Here is a 19,764-nt window from a genome sequence, read left to right on the forward strand (position 1 = left end):
CAAGCTCAGCACTCTTTCTTTCTTTCATAGTACTTATTGTAATTGATCAGTGTTGTATTTTGTGAGGTCTTATATGGACTGTCATCCTCCTTCTGGGGCACTGACTGTGTCTCTCTCATTTGAGACCATATCCACAGAGCTTCACATGGCATTCAGCCCATGGCTCCTAAGAAATATTTATTGAATAAGTGAAAGGATGGTGAATGGTCCCTGAGGAGTTCAAGTCTTGCTGATTAAAAATAGCGGCTAAATCCTCAAGTATTCTTAATGCGTATTTGATATTTACAGCTATTTGCCTTATACACAAAATGATCACACACCCTCCGGCTTCTCCTCTGGCCCCCAGGCTGCAGAGCAGTGCTGCTGGGCCTTGGCACCAGCACCACTTAGCTTGGATCCCGGGCGGGGGTGGGGAAGCTGTGCAGCCCTGAAACGATGGCTTAGGCGGGAGGAGGAAATTAGTGACCCATGTGCTCATCCCTCCGCCAGCCTTTCTCTTGTCTTCTCAAGCCACTGAGTATGTCACCTACTTGCCATGGCTTAATGTGGAGACCGGAGACCCCTGAGATACTCTAGACTGTCTGTGATGCTAAACTTGCATAAAGAGCTCCCCAGGCCCTGACTTGTGGGCCAGGCAGGCTTCCCCTGCACTCCGTGCTTCCCCACGGGCCTCGCCTTCCAGGCCCCACCGCATTCCATCACCGGGCGCCTCCTGGAGCTGGTGCTCGGGGCCTTGCTCTGGCTGCGGCCTGCCCAAGGCATCGAGGTTTGCCGGCCTTCGTCTGGAGTTTACTGCCCTCCCCTCCACAGACTGGGTTGCCAAGCTGATCTTTAGCCGTCAAGAGCCTAAGATAGTGAACAGCACTCTGCACCTCCCTCTGAAGCTGAATCCCTACAACTAGTTACACAAAGTCCTAAATCCATTCTTCCTATTCTTGCCGGATGTAGCAAGCATCCCGAAAGGAGATGGGGTGACTATACGTATTTTTGTCCCCTTGTCTGCTGTATTTCTCTTATGTAGACATCCCTATTCTCTGTAGTACCCAATTTGGGGACGGGTATAGGGCTTTGCTTGGAAAAACTAGCTATGTGTTAATTCTTAGACCTCCACATATTGGGCAGAAAGACCCCCAGCTCCTTTAGGCTTTAGCCTTTGACCTGGCTCTCCAGACTAGTTTGGGAAGAATTCGAGAGAGTCTCTTGGGTCCAAGGTGAGAGAAGGCAATGTGTTGTCCACCACAGACTTACAAAGATCCCTTGGCCCATAGAGAAATTCTGTAGGCTTATGATGAACTAAGATTGCTTTCCTTAACAGTAGAGTTTGTTTTAACATACTTATAGATCCAGCTAAACACTGTTAGTCAATTCCGACTGTGACCTTCTAAATTGAGCCAATTTAGAAACTGACTCTTTTTTACATAATCATTCTTGCCCTGTCTCTGTTCAGCTATAGACTTCCTTTTTTCTCTCATTTTAAATTCTCTTCTGCTACAATCCATGGGACAGTGTGATTCTCTCTAAAACTAGTTAGCAGCAGCCCAGGTACATGCCTACTCAAGTCATAGAGGATAAATGTCTGTTTCCTTGTGGGATGTCAGTTGTGAAAGATTTGGGGTTCCTCTGTGTCACCCTTGAATAAATGGCATTTTGTTTTTTCCCCACAAATGTCTCTAAAGAGAAGACAAAATAGTAGGTTCATTCGTTTAATAGTCCAACAGATACGTAATGAGACTGACTCTATGCCAGACACCATCATGGGCTCTTTAAAGAAGTAGGGAGCCACGTGTAACTTATTCATATGGAAAGTCTTAGCATCTTAGCAGGTGGGAATAGTTGTCTGCATTTACGTAAATAATTCTTCCTATACCTAAATTCTTTTAGACCAAGAAATCCAACGTCTGAAAATGGGGATGGAAACTTTGCTTGTTGCCAATGAAGATAAGGTAAGATGGCCATGGAGCGGCCCTGCCCTTTCCCTGCTGACATTCCTGGTTCTGTTTGGTCCTATTAGTCTCTGATATTTTGGACAGGGCTGTGCCCATCAGACCACCGACTCAGGGAGGTGTCAGGAGAATGGCCTCTGCCTCCTAGACACATGGCTCAGCCACCTGTTTTTGGCTTTGATGCCTGGGAGCTTTGCCTAAATGGCATCTCCCAAAGGCAGAATAAAGCCATTCCTGTTCATGCAGGTGTAGGGGAAAAAATACCACTGAGGTTACTGCCAATATCATAGCTGCTGCTCAGAGTACTAGCAAAACTCAAGAACGGTTCACCAGTCTCCCACGTTCATGATCTGGTGGTAGACCCATCGTAACTGGTGATGCATAATCCTAAAATAGCCGCCTCCGTAACCAGAGAGCACCTGTCTGGCGAAAACATCAGCTCTAAGGATCACAACCCTGCATTTTACAGACGAGGAAACATACTCAAAGTGCTAATGTAGGTTTGCCCAAGGTCAGGTAACAGATAGCAGAGCCAGGGTCATACCCAAGTTTATCTAGCTCTGAAATCTGTGTGGCCTCCCCAGGTCCCCAGCCTTTGCTGAAAGAAATGATCTCCTCTGGGAATTTTCTCTATTGCGTAAGGAATCTCAGCCTCCTACGGAAAAGTGAGAGTTTTGAGAGAAATACGACAGCTTTATTTTAGTCTTTTTTTTTTTTTCTCCACGTAGCTCCAGAGGACAATACTCGGACCAGGAGGTGGATTTCAATGGCTATGTCAGGAGGGTAGGAAGACAATGAGTTTCGTGCTTCGGGAAATGTTTGAGCCCCTCGAAGGCTGTATCAAACAGGGAGTGTTTTATGACTAGAGATTGGACTCGTAGCCTTCAGGTAGAGGCAAGAGTGCTTGCAGCTGCTCAGGAGGTAGACCACTGAGAACCAGGGCCTGGACACTGTGTTTCCCTTTGGAATATTCTATGGCTTCCACATAGCATTTCTTCTCAGTGTGCCCAGAACATAGCCAGGGCCCCCAGATGAAATCGCCAGGTGCCAGTGGTGTTGTTTACATAGAAATCTGTCTTGTCCTGTGACAGGACCGTCGGATAGAGGAGCTTACTGGGCTGTTAAACCAGTACCGAAGGGTGAAGGAGATCGTGATGGCGACTCAAGGTAAGAGCAAGGGGGAGCTTTGCCATTTTCTCCCCCACATATCCCATCTCTATGGTGTTGAATCCAGGGGCAGACCTGCCAGAAGAGTCCTCATCTTCATTTGGAGAACTGCTCTGCTGGAGAACGGAGCTGGTTAGACTGCCCTGGGTGGGGGGACACTGGCAGCCGTTGCTTGCCAGAAGTTGTGGCAAATGGCAGAGTCAGTTCAGAGCTTCCAGGAGCTACCCAGATCGCCAAGGAAAGACAGCCTTCAACTCGAGCCATTGGCGATCCCTACCCTTGGAAGATCTACGCATCTGCCCAGGACACCTCTTAGAGGCAGTGAGGGCAGTCAAACCTGGATCCGAAGGCAGCTTAATACCCTCGTTGGGGATTAGAGCCTCCCCACCTCCTGGAGAATCTAAAAGCTTCCCCAGCAGACGCCAGGACACTTGGGGAGCCTTCTTTGAGTTGCCGGGTACCCGGGTTCCCATAGGAAGTCACAGGGCAGTGAGAGCTGATTTGTGTTGCCCTGAAGAATCTTCTGAATCACACTTTTAATGTCCCTTTATGTTTTTCTTTGTCCTTTTTTTTAATATAAATTTATTTATTTTTGGCTGCGTTGGGTCTTCGTTGCTGCACGTGGGCTTTCTCTAGTTGCGGCGAGCGGGGGCTACTCTTCGTTGCGGTGCGTGGGCTTCTTATTGCGGTGGCTTCTCTTGTTGCGGAGCACGGGCTCTAGGCACACAGGCTTCAGTAGTTGTGGCGCACAGGCTCAGTAGTTGTGGCGCACGGGCTTCTCATTGCGGTGGCTTCTCTTGTTGCGGAGCACGGGCTTTAGGCACACAGGCTTCAGTAGTTGTGGCTCGCGGGCTCTAGAGCGCAGGCTCAGTAGTTGCGGCGCACGGGCTTAGTTGCTCCGCGGCACGTGGGATCTTCCCGGACCAGGGCTCGAACCCGTGTCCCCTGCATTGGCAGGCGGATTCCTAACCACTGCGCCACCAGGGAAGTCCCTCTTTGTCCTTCTTAATGAAGGAGAAACAACGTTAGGATTTTGTGGTACAATTATAGGTTTCTAAACAAGTCACGTGGTAGTAATTATCTCTTCTGTGTTAATGCTTCCAGGGCCTTCAGAAAGAACTCTCTCAATCAATGAGGAAGAACTGGAGGGAGGTTTCAGAAACTGGAACACTGCAAATAAAGGCCCTGAAGAACTTTTTAAACCAGAGGTACTGTGTTTCCGGTCATGATGTGGGGTTTCAGCAGGCCCCAGGAGCTTACCCTGGGCCTGGGGGAGGATCTAATCAGGTACCAGTCAGGTACGTCTCAGGTGTAAATCTTGACAGGTGGAAAAAATTAAATCAATGGAGTTAGCCCCCGAGGCCTTGGGAAGAGCACTGAGGCTGGGGAGCGGTCAGGGCCTGTGTTCCCGTTGGGAGGGACAGCATAGTGGATACTGGACTTCCCAGGATAGGAATTTTCTTTTTTAACTGGCTTCCTTGCTTACTTTTGCCTTTCCTCTCTGGACTATAGCCTAGACCAAAGGTGTTCTTTGTTTTATTTACCACGGTCTCTCCAGGATCTGCAGTGATGCCGGGTGCCCAGCAGGATTCAACAGATATTTGTTGAATGAATGAATGAGTGCATACATATTGCTCACTTGGAGGGATAGCTGAACTTTTGAAGTGATACATCCCTATTTCACAGACAACGTCCCGCCCCTATAACCAGCATACAGATTTCCTTTTTTCTTGTTTAAAATTTGATCCAGTTCTATGAACCTCCCTGGACTTAGTCTAGATACACGTAGGCAAATTAACTCATAGATACAGATCTCAGATGAAGAAGGAGTTTCAGCCCAGGATCCGAAAGGTTCTTGAAGCTCCAGAACAGTCACAATAAAAAGGATCTTAGCGGTCCAACTCAACCCTTTTAATTAAGGGAGGAGCAAAAGTGTCACCCGGTGGCCCAGTTATGTAGTCAGAGCAGGCATCCCAGATTGCTGGCAATGATAGCAGTAACTGATGCCCAGTACCTCTGGGTGGTCCCTGTGATGAGCACGGCACGTGACTCACCTCATTTACTCCTCATGACCCCTTTGGGAGTCTTCTTTTATTGTGTTGCAGCTGAGGCTCAGAGAAGCTAAGTAATCTGCTCTAGGTCACCCAGCAAGTAGATGGCAGAACTTGGACTTGAACACAAAAGCCCAGGCGTTTAACAACTTACATACTATGATGCCAGGGTTCTTTCTATGGTAGACCAAAAAGATACTGGGATCTAGAGAATAGAGGCAGCCCTTGCAGACAGGAAAGACATCAAATTGTGTCCTTATCTTCCACCAGATTAGCTCATGTTCATTCCACCCTTGATACTCTTGCCTTTCTGGCCTCCTTGCTAAGCTCATTCTCATTTCTCAAGATTCAGCTCAAGTGTTCTCCCCTCTGAAGCCTTCCTAACCTTCCCACCAACAAGAAGGATCCTCTCCCTCCCCTTTATCCCCATATTATATTATAGGTATTGGTATCAGAGGGACATGTTGCATTGCTCTTTCATCCTAATTAACTTACCTGACTCCCTGATGTGGGCAGTGCTTGCCCCACACCCAGCACAGGGCCTGGCAGGCAGTAGATGTTGCTCGTGTTTGTTGATTGACTGTATGAATTACAGAGTTGCTCATTGCCAGCAGAAATCGACTCCAGCTGACCTTTGCCAACAAGGAATGTTTTTAAGAGGGTGTGCAGTGGCTCACTGAATGAAAGGAAAAGCTGGAGAACCAAGCTCAGAAAAGGCAGGGGCAGCCAGGGATTCAGGTCTCAGGACTGACTTGTCAGGACTCTACTGCTAGAATGTGAACTTAGGCCCTGGAAGGAGAGGCAAGTTGGCCAAGGTTGTTCAGTATACCTTCCTCCTTGTCTACAGCCATACCACCCTGAACGCGCCTGGTCTTTTCCAGTATGTCTTCCTTTTTGGCATCTTAAAAAAGCAAGGCATTGGAACTGATGTAGCCACCAGGGGTGGAGATGTAACTCCCCAAGAGGAATTGTCCAAAAAAGGGGAAAGGATGGTGGGTAGTCTCCAAACAGTATCTGTCCAGTGACTCTTCCGTTTCTGGTGCAGGTATCTCCAAGAGGTAGCTCTCCCACGGCGGGACCACCCCCACTACCGCAGAAATCACTGGAAACCAGGTAGGAGGCCCAAGCACCTCCGTGGAGCCACTGTGCTCTCAGGCCCCTCTCGGGGCTCCAGACGTGGCAGTGAGCACAGCCACCATGTCCTCAGCACACCTGTCCTCCCTTTTGGCCCCAGCAGTGGTCACAAGGGCCAAAATGCTGGAGCAGTCATGAACCTTGCCTACCTGCCCTGGCCACAGAGGGCCTTCCCTTCCCACAGGCTGAAGGTCCGGGTCGTTGTCACTGAGAAAAGACTTGGCCAGGGGTTGGGGCCTCAGAGAAGAGGTGGCTGCACCTCATCTGTGCCCCCTAGTGGTTCTTCAGAGCATCTTATGAGGTGTGCCTGTCATTCCCGTCAGCCCCTCTGGAACGTCCTTCCTGCTCTCAGGGAACCTAGCCCTGTGACAATCCACATTCTCCAGGGAGGACCATTTCTCCTCGCAGGGAAGTTGGTCCAGTTGCTTTGGGGAAGCTTCACATAGCAATGAGCTTATCACAGGCTGGCCTGTGGGGTCACTTCGCTGCCACCTGACTGATTCCCTCGAAAATGAACCTATCTCCAGTTCCCTACCTCAGCTCTTTAGAACACATTTCCAAGTTACGGGGATCTGGAGCTTTGCTGCCGAGAGCAGGCTGCCTTTCAGCCAGGGTATCTGGGGAAGACAGCCGCAAGCGTGGTGGGAGCTTCCCCAGACGGGCACTGAGTCTTCAGAGGTCTGAAGCCTGTGCACTCTGACCCCCATTTCCAGAAAGCCATTGTTCCCTGAGCCTTTAGCCTCAGGGGAAAACGGCAGCGTCAAGGAGGGCCACTGGCCAGTCCTTAGTTTTGCAGAAGAAATTTGGTTGATGAGTTCACTCGGAAGTCGGCACTGAGTGACTCACACTGACCAGACTCACAAGAGACGAATGTACTAACAGATGCTGCTTTATTCATAAGAACTGAGAAATATCACTGCCCAGGAGAATTGACACAAGGTAACCCTGTCGCCTCTTCTCTATCCAGTTGGTGCCCTTCTCTGCACAATAGCCCCGGAGAAAGCAAATTCCTCTGAGCAGACTGCTCGGGGCATACAGAGACAGAGCAGAGGGTTGAAGGACCCTAGCAGGTGACGCTTTGGAGCTGTGGCTGATGCGCTCGTCTCCACTCCAAGGCGGCACCACCTCCCTCGCTGGGTTACTGTCAGACTCACAGACAAGGCAGCATTGGCTTTTGACTCCACAGACGTTGGCCTTCTTTTATGACCACACAACAGCCAGCTCCCACCGATGCCACTGAACTGCGTGTATTCGGGTTTTTGAGGAATGCCAAGGACTTTTGGTTTGGATTTCGGTGATGCTCTCGTGCCCTCACCAAGACATTGTCAGACCAGGCCATCCCCAAAGCGGGCCGTTCTCATCTTACGTGTGATGGTTATGATGAGAGGGTGTTTTGTTTTGGTTTTTTTCCTGCCCTTGACCCTAAGCCCAAGATAGACTACCAGTTAAACATGTGAAGTTTCTGCGCGAATGATACCACGCGCCTCCTTCTCCAGTTACTGTTTCCTTGTTGACTTTCTTTTGTGGTTTTCCAGGGCTCAGAAAAAACTCTCCTGTAGTCTCGAAGACCTGAGAAGTGGATCCGTGGATAAGGTCAGCCCATCAGTCTATCCATAAAGATGTCTGAGTTATTTCTTTGTGCCCAGCACAGTGCTGGCATACGCAGGCTGGGTGCTGTCCCTACCTCGTGGAAGCTTTTATCAAGTTTGCTGGGCAGGCAGGAATTACAGGAACATTCTGAGAAAATGTTCAGGTGCAGTGCAGCCCAAGGCATCCTAGAGGCAGGGCAAGTCAGGACACGCTACCTAGAGCTGGTGAGAGAAGACGCTGAGGTGGGCACGGGCAGGGGAAACGGTGCGGAGTAGGAGGGAGTAAGGTCAGAGCCACGAGTCAGATGGAGCCAGAGGACATCTCGAATCCGGGCCCTGTTTCTCCAGGGCACTTGGGAGTGTTGCACAGATTTTGAATGAGGACATAATGTGGATAAAGGAGACCCCGGGGGTAGGTTATGGGATAAAGTAGATTGGAGAGGAAGCTTTTTAAGGAGTCTAGAAAGGCATGAGGAGGGCTTTGTGGCCCCTGACCAGGTGGGTAACCCCCATGCTGAAGGGGGGGCGGTCACAGGCTCTTGAGCAGCAAGGTCATTGAAGATGCAGGGGTCCTGCCCTATAGACAACCTTCAGTGACCTTGCCGCATAGATCCCTCTATGTCCAGCAGTACGCCAGACTCCCTGGTGATACAGTAGAAAACCAGGAAGGATGGAGCTGGCAGTGGCTTTGCTCCCACGATCACGTGCCTCTCGCTCCCCCAGTCAGATTGCTGGCAGCTGCCCGGGGACATGTGTCCACGAGGTCGGACAGTGACCTGTGTTTCCTCCACGGATGGTGATGATCTGACATAAAGACGGGGAGGGAGGGGTGAGCCTGGCAGGTTCAGGCAGGCAGGTGGCCCTAAGTTGCTGTTGTGACTAACGCAGTTCTCCTTTTCTCCACATAACTGAAATCCTCCTTGCCATCCCATAGTGCGTCGGTGGGAACCAGCTGTCCCCAGTGGTAGAACCCAAGGTACATTAACCGCATGTCCCTTTCGTCTATGTGAGCTTGTGCTGTTTGCCAGAGGCTTTTCACTTGGCAAGTTACGGCTCTGGTAACCTTACGATATGTTAACCGTAAGGGGTATCAGGGTGACAGGAACGACGAAACTTCCTCTCCTGTTTTCTTTTTATGTGCACCCAGCTGGATCCTGTGCTTTCATCTCTATTATCTGTGGGATAGGATTTCTTATCATCTCCTCCATCTTATAGGCTCTGATAATTCCTCTTTGACAAGGCAAAGTAGATCTGATCTCTGGGAAGGGGGATATTATGATCTCAGCACACAAGTAGAGGAATATGACAGCTCTCATCCTTTCTGCGCTGATAAGTCATGATTTAAAAAACCTAGGAACACTTCCCTGGTGGCACAGTGGTTAAGAATCTGCCTGCCAATGGAGGGGACACGGGTCCGAGAAGATCCCACATGCCGCGGAGCAGCTAAGTCCATGCGCCACAACTACTGAGCCTGCGCTCTAGAGCCCGCGAGCCACAACTACTGAGCCCATGAACCACGACTGCTGAGGCTCACGCGCCTAGAGCCAGTGCTCTGCAACAAGAGAAGCCACCGCAATGAGAAGCCCATGCACCGCAACGAAGAGTAGCCCCCACTCGCCGCAACTAGAGAAAGCCCGCACGCAGCAATGAAGACCCAACGCAGCCAAAGATAAATAAATAATTAAAACAAACAAACAAAAAACCCAGGAGCACACTCAGCCTCAGGTGCAGGGATCCTTCTGTAGCGTCCCCTCACGTGGTGTCTGGCCCTTGCTTTCTGTGACCGAGAGCTCATGGCATTGTAAGACACCCCCGGTGTTCTCTTCCAGCTCTGTCTGTTAGATCCATCTCTGGGCTTCCCTAGAAGGAGCATCCGCGGCTCGGCTCTCGCTGTGGAGTCCGTGGAGTGAGTCAGTCTCCCCTGCTCCTCACAGCTCTAGAACTGGAGTCCCTCAGCCCCTCTCTGCGCTACCATCTTCTCACGTGCGCAGGGCAGAAGCCCTTAAAGTTCCTATTCTGTCACCTTAGGATGAGCACTTGGTCCTCGCTGCGTGCTCTGCGTCGTGCCCTGGGCCACACTTGAGCCTAATATTGTGGACGGGGTCTGCCCCGTGCACACCTCGCTCCAGGGACTGGGGTCGTGGTTACTGCTGTCGCTCCAGACCCTGGGCAGAGGGTAATTCTCTGCGCCTCTGTTTAGTTCTGTCCTCGTGTGCTAGGCCAGAGGCAGGAATTGTTATTCTTTATTTAGAAACAATAAAACTGAGGTTCTGAGGGCCTCAAGAGAGTGAGGGTTTGGCCCGAGTCGGTGTGACTCGCAGCCTGGGGTCTTCCCGCTCAGGTGTGCTACCTCTGTGCTGTTTCAGGGCAGCTGGGTCACCAGCCACATCTGCTCCTTGCCCGAGATTTCCATCCCCCACTCCTGTAACCAGGGTGGTTGTTCTCAGAGACTGCAGGCGCAGAACCGACCTCAAGCATTTGTTTCCTCTGTGTCGTGTTCCGATGTTGCACCCCTTTCTCCAGCAGTGAGTCCTTCCTTCCTAGCTTCTCTTCTTGGCCGAGCAGAGCTGAGAGAGAGCCCTTTCTGTTGCCCTTGGTTCCTTTCATCGTCTTTCTCACAGGTCTGGGCCGCCTTTGAAGCCCGCCTTACAGGAGGCTCTGCCCTCTTTATATCTCAGTTCCTCAGCGACCTCCCAAGGCAGCCCACATGGGAGGCCTTGGTTGTCTCTGCCCTGTCTTAGGGAGGCCTGTGTGATGATGCAACAGGAGATCTGTTCCTGAGCCCTCCCCACTCCCACATCTCCTGTATAATATGGAGCTGGGAGGCGTGCCCTTCAGTTCTCGAAACTTTTTGAATTCTGCCTTCCCCACCATCAGTGGTTCCCGGGCCTGACTGTGCGTCAGAGTAATCTGAGATTCATTTTAAAAACAGACTCCCGGGGTGCCCTGCCAGAGGGGCTGATTCATGGGTGCGGTTGGGACCCGGGAATTTATATTTACAAGTGTCCCAGGTGATTAGGAAGCAGCCCTTGCATGGGCTAGTATTTGGAAACTGTTGGTCTTGACCACAGGTCTGATCAGGTTCAGCTGTACCTCGTGGGTCATCATGAATTTAAAAATTGTGTGGTCTCCATCTTTTAAGGTTCCAATTATTTCCACTTCACCAGCCAGTTCCTTCAGAATCCTTTGAAAATTTAGCCCACTATTCTCGTATCTCTCCTTTCTGAGATGATTTATAGAGGATTAGTATTCAGTGTTCAATGACTGAATTGCATTTCAAACAATTTCCAGGACATGCCTTTATAAGCAAACTGAATTCAGAAATTTATTGGGCACTTGGCTCTTAACTAAATGAAACTTCAAAAGATGTCGCCGCTGGTGACTTCCCTGGTGGCGCAGTGGTTAAGAACCTGCCTGCTAACGCAGGGGACACAGGTTAGAGCCCTGGTCCGGGAAGATCCCACATGGCACGGAGCAACTAAGCCCATGTGCCACAGCTACTGCAGCCCGTGTGCCTAGAGACCGTGCTCCGCAACAAAGAGAGGCCACCGCAATGAGAAGCCCATGCACCTGCAACAAAGAGTAGCCCTCGGTCGCGGCAACTAGAGAAAGCCTGCACACAGCAATGAAGACCCAACACAGCCAAATAAATAAATAAATTTATAACAAAACAAAAAGAAGATGTTACTATCACTGAAGTGTCCCATTACTTTACTGACTTGTCAGTTCTGAAATCGGTTTTGTCTTTCTTCTTTTCTACTTTTCTTCTGGGTCCGGTTAAGCGATCCACAGTTGATTACCTTGGTAACGTTGCTTTGATTTGTCTTTTCTTTTCACTCAAATGCATTCCGCTGTGTTTCCCTCAGGTTTGTGGATGTAGGGCGGCCCATTAAATCCTTCTTGACCAAACAAGCGCCATTCTTCTTCCCCTTTAAATCAACTTGTTTCTTTGCGACCCTTTCTGTGGCTGGGGTCCGAGCACGGGGCCCACTGCACTGGGGCTGAACCTCATGCAGACTGTGGTCCTAAGTTCCTGGGGAGCTCCGTGCTGGCATGTAGCCCTCTGGCCCGCTTCTGCTCACACCTCCCCCCGAGTGTGTGCTTACCGTCTTGCTTCACCTTAACCTGGTATTTTTCAAAATAACTATCATCGTAATATATAAGTAATAGATAATATTATATATTCTAAACATACAATAAAGCAATAGGTATAGCTTTTTTTTTTTTTTTTTTTTTTTGCGGTACGCGGGCCTCTCACTGTTGTGGCCTCTCCCGTTGCGGAGCACAGGCTCCAGACGCGCAGGCTCAGCGGCCATGGCTCACGGGCCCAGCCGCTCCACGGCATGTGGGATCTTCCCAGACCGGGTCACGAACCCGTGTCCCCTGCATCGGCAGGCGGACTCTCAACCACTGCGCCACCAGGGAAGCCCATAGGTATAGCTTTTATTGGAATTCTGGTCTGTGTATTCAAAGAGCTTGAAGGGTAGTTCACAGCTGTTGATTCCTTGAGCCTCTGAGCGCGAGGCCAAATGGCAAAGGCTTCCCTTTCTGCTTGGACTCGGCTGCAGTCAGCCCTGGAATGTGGGCTCAACTCTGTCCCCATCTCACTGTGTGGCTGTGGGCAAGTTTCTTTCTCAGAGCTCTGATCCCATTTCCTGGCCTGGAATAAATACTCTTTTTGAGGGGTCTTCGAGTCGGCCTAAGTTTAAAAATGGCTCTTAGAGAACGGGGAGTTGTTTCTGCATCCAGAGATTTCCTAACTGGGTTTGAGGCTCTCTCTCCCTCTCCTTCCAATAGGACGGCCCTTTCCTGGTGGAGCACAAGTACCCCACGTTACCTGGGAAGCTTTCAGGAGCCACGCCCAACGGAGAGGCTGCCGGATCTTCTCCCACTGCCTCCCCGCATGACCCTGCAGGGAACGGCCTGCTGAGGCTGAGTGAGTGTCCAGGCGCCCGGCCTGGCGGCCTCTGGAGCCTCGGCCTTGGCATTTCCACTGTTACATGAGGTCCCTGCACCCCCTGCCATAGCCTGGAGAACAGGGGTGGGCACGGGTGGATGGGACAAGTCCTACCTCAGGGTGGTCCCACGTCCAGAGGTGACTGCTGTCTGTCTGGGAACAAGATTTCCTGCCAGAAACACGTCAGAGCCCAAGAGAACCAGGGTGTGTACCCACCTTCTTTCCACCTGCAATTACTCTACCCCCATTGCCCCTCCTCCTGTCTTCCTTCTCTCTCCACCTGCTCCTGGCCTTCCCGTCATTCCTCTTTCCCTCCCGCTTAGACACCCCCTCCCCCCTCCCCCCTCCCTGGCCCTGCCCCCTCCTCCTCTGTTCTCCTGATCTCTTTCCTGTCTCCGCCTTCCTCTCTGCAGCCTCCCTATTACCCATAGGATGATATCATGTGCTCTTCCGAGGGAGAGCGTTTCCTTAGAGAAGTGGAATCAGTGGCCACTGGGCAAGGCTGTCAGTCCCCAGGTATCCTTCTGGTGCTTAGCATCTGAAATGGAGGGCTCTGCACAGTAGGCTGGATCTCCCCAATAGCAGCAGCAGATCAGAGGGGCCCAGAGAGGAACATTCTGGTCCCGACAGAGCCGTCCCTCCCCCTGACTCTTCCTCCCTGGCGGAGGAGGGCTTGGCTTCCCCACTAGGGGTTGGCTTCTGCCCTTGGCCAGTCCTGCCTTTGGCTGCAGGAACTCCAGATGAGTATGTCCTAGCGACACTCAGACTGTGGACTTCCTGCAGCTTCGGACCATTCTCGTCTGATCTAAGTGAGCTCTGGCACCCACACAGGAGCAGTGGGCGGCCCGGTGTATTCAGTCCCCGCTGCCCCCCGCCCCTCCCCGGCCAGGAAGCGACACCAGGAGCATTCAGTCCCCTCACATAGGGCTGCCTCTCGCCGCCGTGACCCTGTAGGTCAGGCGCAGTCACCATTCACCCCCATCCTTCCTCGTGGGATTAGTTTTCTTTCTGTTTGAGTTTTTCCCTCTTGCTTGATGACTCTGTTTATTTCTTTGCTTCCCTATAACTCTGTTGGGCTGGACTTTGGCCTCTCTTGCTTCTTCGTGTGGCTTCTCTGCTTCTTGGTTGGCTGGAGATCGTGGCCGGAGTGTCAGTGCCCCCGTGCTAGGTACTGTACCCTTCCAGGTGAGGTGGGGAGCGAGATTCCCTTATTTCCCCCCGGTGACACCCTCCCTTTCCGGAACATTCAGCCACGTCCCCCTCCTGCTTGTATTCCCGCATCTCCCTGGGGGAAAAGAGAGGAAGTTCCTTGCTGGAGTTACCCTGCAAGTTTGGGGACCCCGAACTCTTAGAATTTGAAGACATTCGCTCACCCAGATTTGAAACCTTAAGCTCGCTAACTCCCCAGAGAGAAATCCTGGAGTGTGCCTGAGCCCCTGCTGGTCTCTGAGGTCTTGCTGTAAAGCTCTGTCCTAAAGGCAGAGCTGGGCAGACTTCCTGACTCCCACCGAAGGGCTGGCCCAGGCTCAGGGAAAAGGTTTACAGAGGTCACGTTCCTTCTTGTCATTCACATATCATTCCGTTCTTTCAATCTCAGGAGACACAGAAAGTGGTTGGGATGACACTGCTGTGGTCAATGACCTCTCACCCACGTCCTCGGGCACTGAGTCCAGCCCCCAGTCTCCCCTGACACCAGATGGTAAACGGAGCCCCAAAGGCATCAAGAAATTCTGGGGAAAGTAAGTCGGTGATGACCGTAATTATATTGCTTGGAATTAATATTGTCCCCGAGTGGGCAAAACATCTCCATAACCCCCTGTATAATTAGATGCTGGGACAGCAGTGAGCACAGTGGTTATGTGCAGAGGAGACCTTGAATCACTCTTTAGGGCCCAGAGAAGGAGAACTATGAAAGGAGCCCATTAAATACAGCCGGTTGCCTTACGTGTCATTCATTTTAGGCATCCATCCGTCCCACAGACCCTAAGCGCATCCTCTGAAGCTTACATATGTGCTTTGGAGAGGTACATGGGTGAGACCCGTTTCTTCCTCTGCAGGACTCAGTCTGTGTCTTAAGAAATCTTTGAGGACAGAAAGATGAGTCCTTTCTGGCCCTGCTGACTGAGTCTGTGAAATGAGACAGAAACTGGGGCCTCTTCTCAGGCAGCAGCCTGCACTTTGACCCCCGGGGAGAGGGGTCCAATCCCAGAGGCAGGGTTAGAATTGAGGCTGGGTCTGGCCAAGGAGCTGTCACAGGTCTTGATGCTGGACCTCTGGGGAAGCACCAGGAGGCAGGGGTTCCATCCCAGAGCCCCGGTTATGGCTCGCGAGGCCCTGTGTGGGAGGCGTGCACTGACTACAGGCTTTCAGCCTGCCCTCTGACGTCTCCATGGATTCCTCTCCACACAGAATCCGAAGAACTCAGTCAGGAAATTTCAACACCGATGCCCCAGGGGTGGCCGAGTTTCGACGAGGTGGATTCCGGGCAACTGCAGGGCCAAGACTCTCTAGGACCAGAGACCCCAAGGGTCAGAAAAGGTAAGGCTCCCTCCAGTCCATCTCCAAGGAACTGTGTAAGATCCTGGCTACGCTGGAGTGGGAAGGGGGGCTGGATGCCCCGGAGCCTCCAGAGATGGAAGGCAGGACCCCCTAGTGCAGAGCTTCTCGACCTTTCCCCTTTGACATGTGTGGACGTTGCTCACGCTTATTTATAGGTGCACGGAGGTAAAGGCAGAGGCTGCCTATAGCCAGAGGTGCTGGGGCGGGAGGTGGCGCTCCGGCCCCCCGGAGAACCCCAGCAGCTCTGCACATCTGCAGCCCACTCTGGGCAGGGCCTTGGCGTGATAGGTTGAGAGGCTCCGCTGCAGCCATTCAGAGCACAGATGCTGGAGTCAGAGACCTGGGTTGGAATCTCTGCTTAACCACTTCCTAGCAGTGAGCCGTAAACCAGGTTCTGTAACTTCTCTATACCTCAGTTTTCTGATCTCTGAAGTGGGACGGGGGCGGGAGGGGGGGTGTCAAAAACAAGTATTTGTGAAAGTTCTTGTGAGGATTATGTGAGCTTCTGCACATCTAACCCTGGTATCAGCTGTCTGCCATTCAAGCGTCACCTTCCCCTGGGAGACTGGGGAGAGAGCAGCACCTTCCCCCGGGGCGGGGTCCCCTCCTTCCACACAGACCTCTACAGAGGGGTGCTGGGGTGCCAGTCTGCCCTTATCCCTCATGACACACTGTACCACACCTTCCTGAAGGCTTAACTGGAGGGAGTTGTAAAGGGATCAAAATGGGAAGTTTTGCATGACTGTTCCCATCACGCCCTAATGAAAAAGCATCAGTAATGAAACCTTCCCAGAGATCGCCCTGGTGGACCCCCTCCAGTCACCAGCTTTACCCCCCTTCCTCAGATCTCCCTGCTCTGAGAAGAGTGCCTCCCTTCCGACTTGCCCAAGTGAATCTTTACTCCTACGTCTTAGGGAAACCCTTTTCTGCACCCTCTGCTCCCATCAGATGATCCCCACAATACATTGTCTCCAGCAGAATATCTCCTAAAGTCTGAGTTGCTCAGCCAAGGTCAGGCTTCTGGGGGCTCAGGATTGGACTGTGACATTTTAAATCTAACCAAACAGTGAAAAGATTTAACCCTCTTAAATTTCATCCCCCTAAGACTGCCATATACCAGTGCCAAGTGCAGGTAATTTACTGAGTAAGATGTGCACTACTCACATGTTAATTCTAGAAACCATACAGTCTAGATCCCAGTGAAGGGGGAAGAATGCTTCCCTGGTGCAGCATATCGTTCACAGACCTGACCCCCGCCAAAGAAGGGAGCACACACGGATGCACCCTGCTTCCCCACTCAGCCCCCCTCAGGTCCCTAGGCTTGGCCAGGCGCTCCCAGGTACACACTCAGGACCTTTGGCGAGCATCCCCAGATCCATCCTCCAGGTGCCTTACACAGAAACCTGAGGATGCGTAGCCTCCTGGTTCTGCTCCTCCAGGATCGTGGAGTGGTGTTTACGCTTCTAGTCACAAAACATGCTCAGTAAACGTTAGCTTTTAGAGGCTGGAGAATCTAAGCACATGGTCTGAGAAGGCAGAGACCAACTCAGAGACATTAGAAAATGAGCCAAAGGAAGCATATGCATGTAGTCCATGAAGAGAATTCTCATCTGCTTGGCAATCTTCTGGCCTCAGGCGTGAGTGTTTCTGATGGTTCTGAGATGAAAAAATAAAGCCACCAGAGCTTGAGTGATGGATTTTTGTTCCACTTCTGGCTTTTCTTTAGGAATGATTCTTTTTTTTTTTTTTTTTTTTTTTGCGGTACGCGGGCCTCTCACTGTTGTGGCCTCTCCCGCTGCGGAGCACAGGCTCCGGACGCGCAGGCTCAGCGGCCATGGCTCACGGGCCCAGCCGCTCCGCGGCATGTGCGATCTTCCCGGACCGGGGCATGAACCTGCGTCCCCTGCATCGGCAGGTGGACTCTCAACGACTGCACCACCAGGGAAGCCCTAGGAATGATTCTTGAAGGGGGAATCGCTGGTCAGGGTGTAAAACTTTTCTAAGACCCTCAGGTATTTTTCCTTAGGGCCCATCCACCATCTTGCAAGTCCCTTTGGTATGGGGCAACCAGTGTAGGGAACCTTCTCTGCCGAAGGCGAAACTGCAGTTCAGCCACAGGGTTGCTTTGTTTGGGTGTCTTTGTGCTTTGTAAACAGTAGCAATGGATGACAAGGAGAATGGGAATGAAGGCCTGATGAGACTGTATGTTTATCACCACTCTGCTTACGCTCTGCTTACGGTAACAAAAATGAGTTTGCTGGTGGGAAGGAAAGGCTTTTATTACTCTTAAACAGAAATGTGATCTAATTATATGCTAATGTCCTCTGGTATTTATAGTTTGTAGATATTTAGGTATAGCCTTAAAACAATTTTGTCACCAACATTCCTATAGGAAGTCTGTTGTTACTGAAAATCTCCAGCCCCAATCCGTTTTTTCCAGTGAAACAGTTGTTTTTTAATATAACACTTGATAATGACGTTTCATAGGAACTCTCTCTCAGGTTATAAGAGTGAATTTTTTTATTTTCTCCCCATTTTGCTGATTTACATTCTAGTCGGCACTGCTATGCAGTGAGTGCTTGTTGCACCTACGGCCTCGTCAGCATTGTTATTGCAGCTTTTGTTTAAAGTTCTAGTTTTACAGACCTCCAAAAATTACATTTTTATTATTTAGTTTACATGTTTGTTATCTTGTTTCTTCTTTTGTGAACTGTGTGCATTTTTGCCCATTTTTATTTAGTTATTAATATCTTTTATTTAGTATCTTTCTTATAGATTTCTATCTGTTCTCTACATATTAAGATACTAAGCCACATCTAAAAGTTGTAACAAATTATTTTTTAGGTTTGTTGCAGAATTTTACTTTGATATATGAAATTTTCAGGTTTGTGTATAATGAAGTTCATCGACTTTTCCTTTGTGATTTCTTTCATTATTTTGTTTTAAAATTTTTTGCTGATTGTTTAAAAAACTGGTTTTAAACTATGAGTTTAAAAAAGTGATTTTTTAAAACTTTACAAGTTATCTATTTGGGGATTTATTTTGGTGTGTGGTGAGAGAGGTTTTTTTCCCCCAAGAGAAAGCAGAGTGTAATGTTTAAGTCTTGAAAGCCACATGGCCGGATCCCATCCTTGTGGAGGCGTTTTCTGAGTTTGTCTACAGAGTGTATTGCCCTTAGGGACTCTAGCTTATGAGGGGTCTCTGATCAGACTGCTTCCCTGCTTCAGGCCCCATTTTACTGCCTTTCTCCCATATTCACTGTCAGTGTCAGGTTTATCATGAATGTAAGGAAGCTTAAGCTTCAACGTCAGTTACTTGCCTAGACCCCTTCCATGGTCCAGAGAGAGTCCAACCGATGTACTGACAAGGCCGTGTGTTTTGAAATATTTTCATAAGTAAGATATTTTAAACAGTTTTAAGACTGCTGACTCTTTACTCCGACTTACCCCTGGTCTAATATCTTTGCCTGATATCAGACGATGCTGGAATACCCATGGGCATTTTTGGGATCTGGCTATGGGGAGGTTGAGTTGGGGATCCATTTAGTTTGGGTTTAATAGGATTATGTTTATGTGGCTTGCAGTCACTTCATGTCTGGTTTACTTAGGTTTAGTTAATTAGCTGTCCTACTATAAAAATGGCTTCCAATGTGCCAGTGTGCCCAGCATTACTGATACAAAGATGCAAAGTCAGAGATCTTGTACCAAAATGAACTTGTCCTCTGGCATTTGGTTTCAGAAGTATGGGGTAGTGGAAAAAGAAAGAACATTTGAAATTTGCAAAACCAGAAGCCAGTCTGTGGAAATCCTTTCCAATCATCAGATTTGCTAAATCCTCAGCAGGAGATTCAGTTCTCTCAGATGCTTAGTCAAAACAGAAGTCCTCTCTTTTCAGAAATGCACTTACTAAGGAAATATATACACACAGTTGTAAGTGTACCCTGTGTTCTCCGTCTGCCATGGGAATGGCCTATTTGATAAATCTCACAACATTTTAACTGCAATTTGGAGGGATGTTTTGGAACATGTCAATAAAACAAGTGGTTTGGCTGTACATGAAAGGTACTTTCTCTGTCATCTCTAAATTACTTAATAGCATGCTCAGCTGTGGACCTGGACAAGAGTATGGGAGGCCCTGGCACTGACAGAACCCCAGGAGTTAGGGAAGCTGGGTCTGCTACTGTAGGAGCAGCACAGGCTTAGGAGAGCAGAGACCACTCACAAAGGGGGAAATGGGAAGACGATCGAGGGTAGAGGAGCATCAGAGCTCTAGGGTGTTATGAAAAGGTCTACAGGACAGAGGCTTTCAAATTACAGTCTCAAAAACACGTATTTCCCCTCAGAACTGAAATATCCCTCTGATAC

The 19,764-nt window shown here is 50.1% G+C and overlaps 1 protein-coding gene across 6 annotated transcripts in view; it reads left to right on the forward strand.

The window, feature by feature from the left end:
- PPFIBP2 (PPFIA binding protein 2) overlaps positions 1 to 19,764 on the forward strand; it is a gene marked incomplete at its 3' end in the record, with an annotated part of 181,769 nt that overhangs the window by 151,351 nt on the left and 10,654 nt on the right. For all 6 annotated transcript variants that reach the window (XM_082844193.1, XM_082844196.1, XM_082844197.1 and 3 more), the window contains 9 exons: positions 1,882 to 1,943; positions 3,035 to 3,110; positions 4,215 to 4,318; positions 6,207 to 6,274; positions 7,831 to 7,888; positions 8,819 to 8,860; positions 12,682 to 12,820; positions 14,439 to 14,580; positions 15,251 to 15,379. In XM_082844193.1, the coding sequence (XP_082700319.1) occupies positions 1,882 to 1,943; positions 3,035 to 3,110; positions 4,215 to 4,318; positions 6,207 to 6,274; positions 7,831 to 7,888; positions 8,819 to 8,860; positions 12,682 to 12,820; positions 14,439 to 14,580; positions 15,251 to 15,379 (820 nt within the window). The remainder of the gene's footprint in view (positions 1 to 1,881; positions 1,944 to 3,034; positions 3,111 to 4,214; positions 4,319 to 6,206; positions 6,275 to 7,830; positions 7,889 to 8,818; positions 8,861 to 12,681; positions 12,821 to 14,438; positions 14,581 to 15,250; positions 15,380 to 19,764) is intronic.

Source organism: Leucopleurus acutus (genome assembly GCF_964270905.1).
Source record: "Leucopleurus acutus genome assembly, chromosome: 8".
NCBI classification, from domain to species: Eukaryota; Metazoa; Chordata; class Mammalia; order Artiodactyla; family Delphinidae; genus Leucopleurus; species Leucopleurus acutus.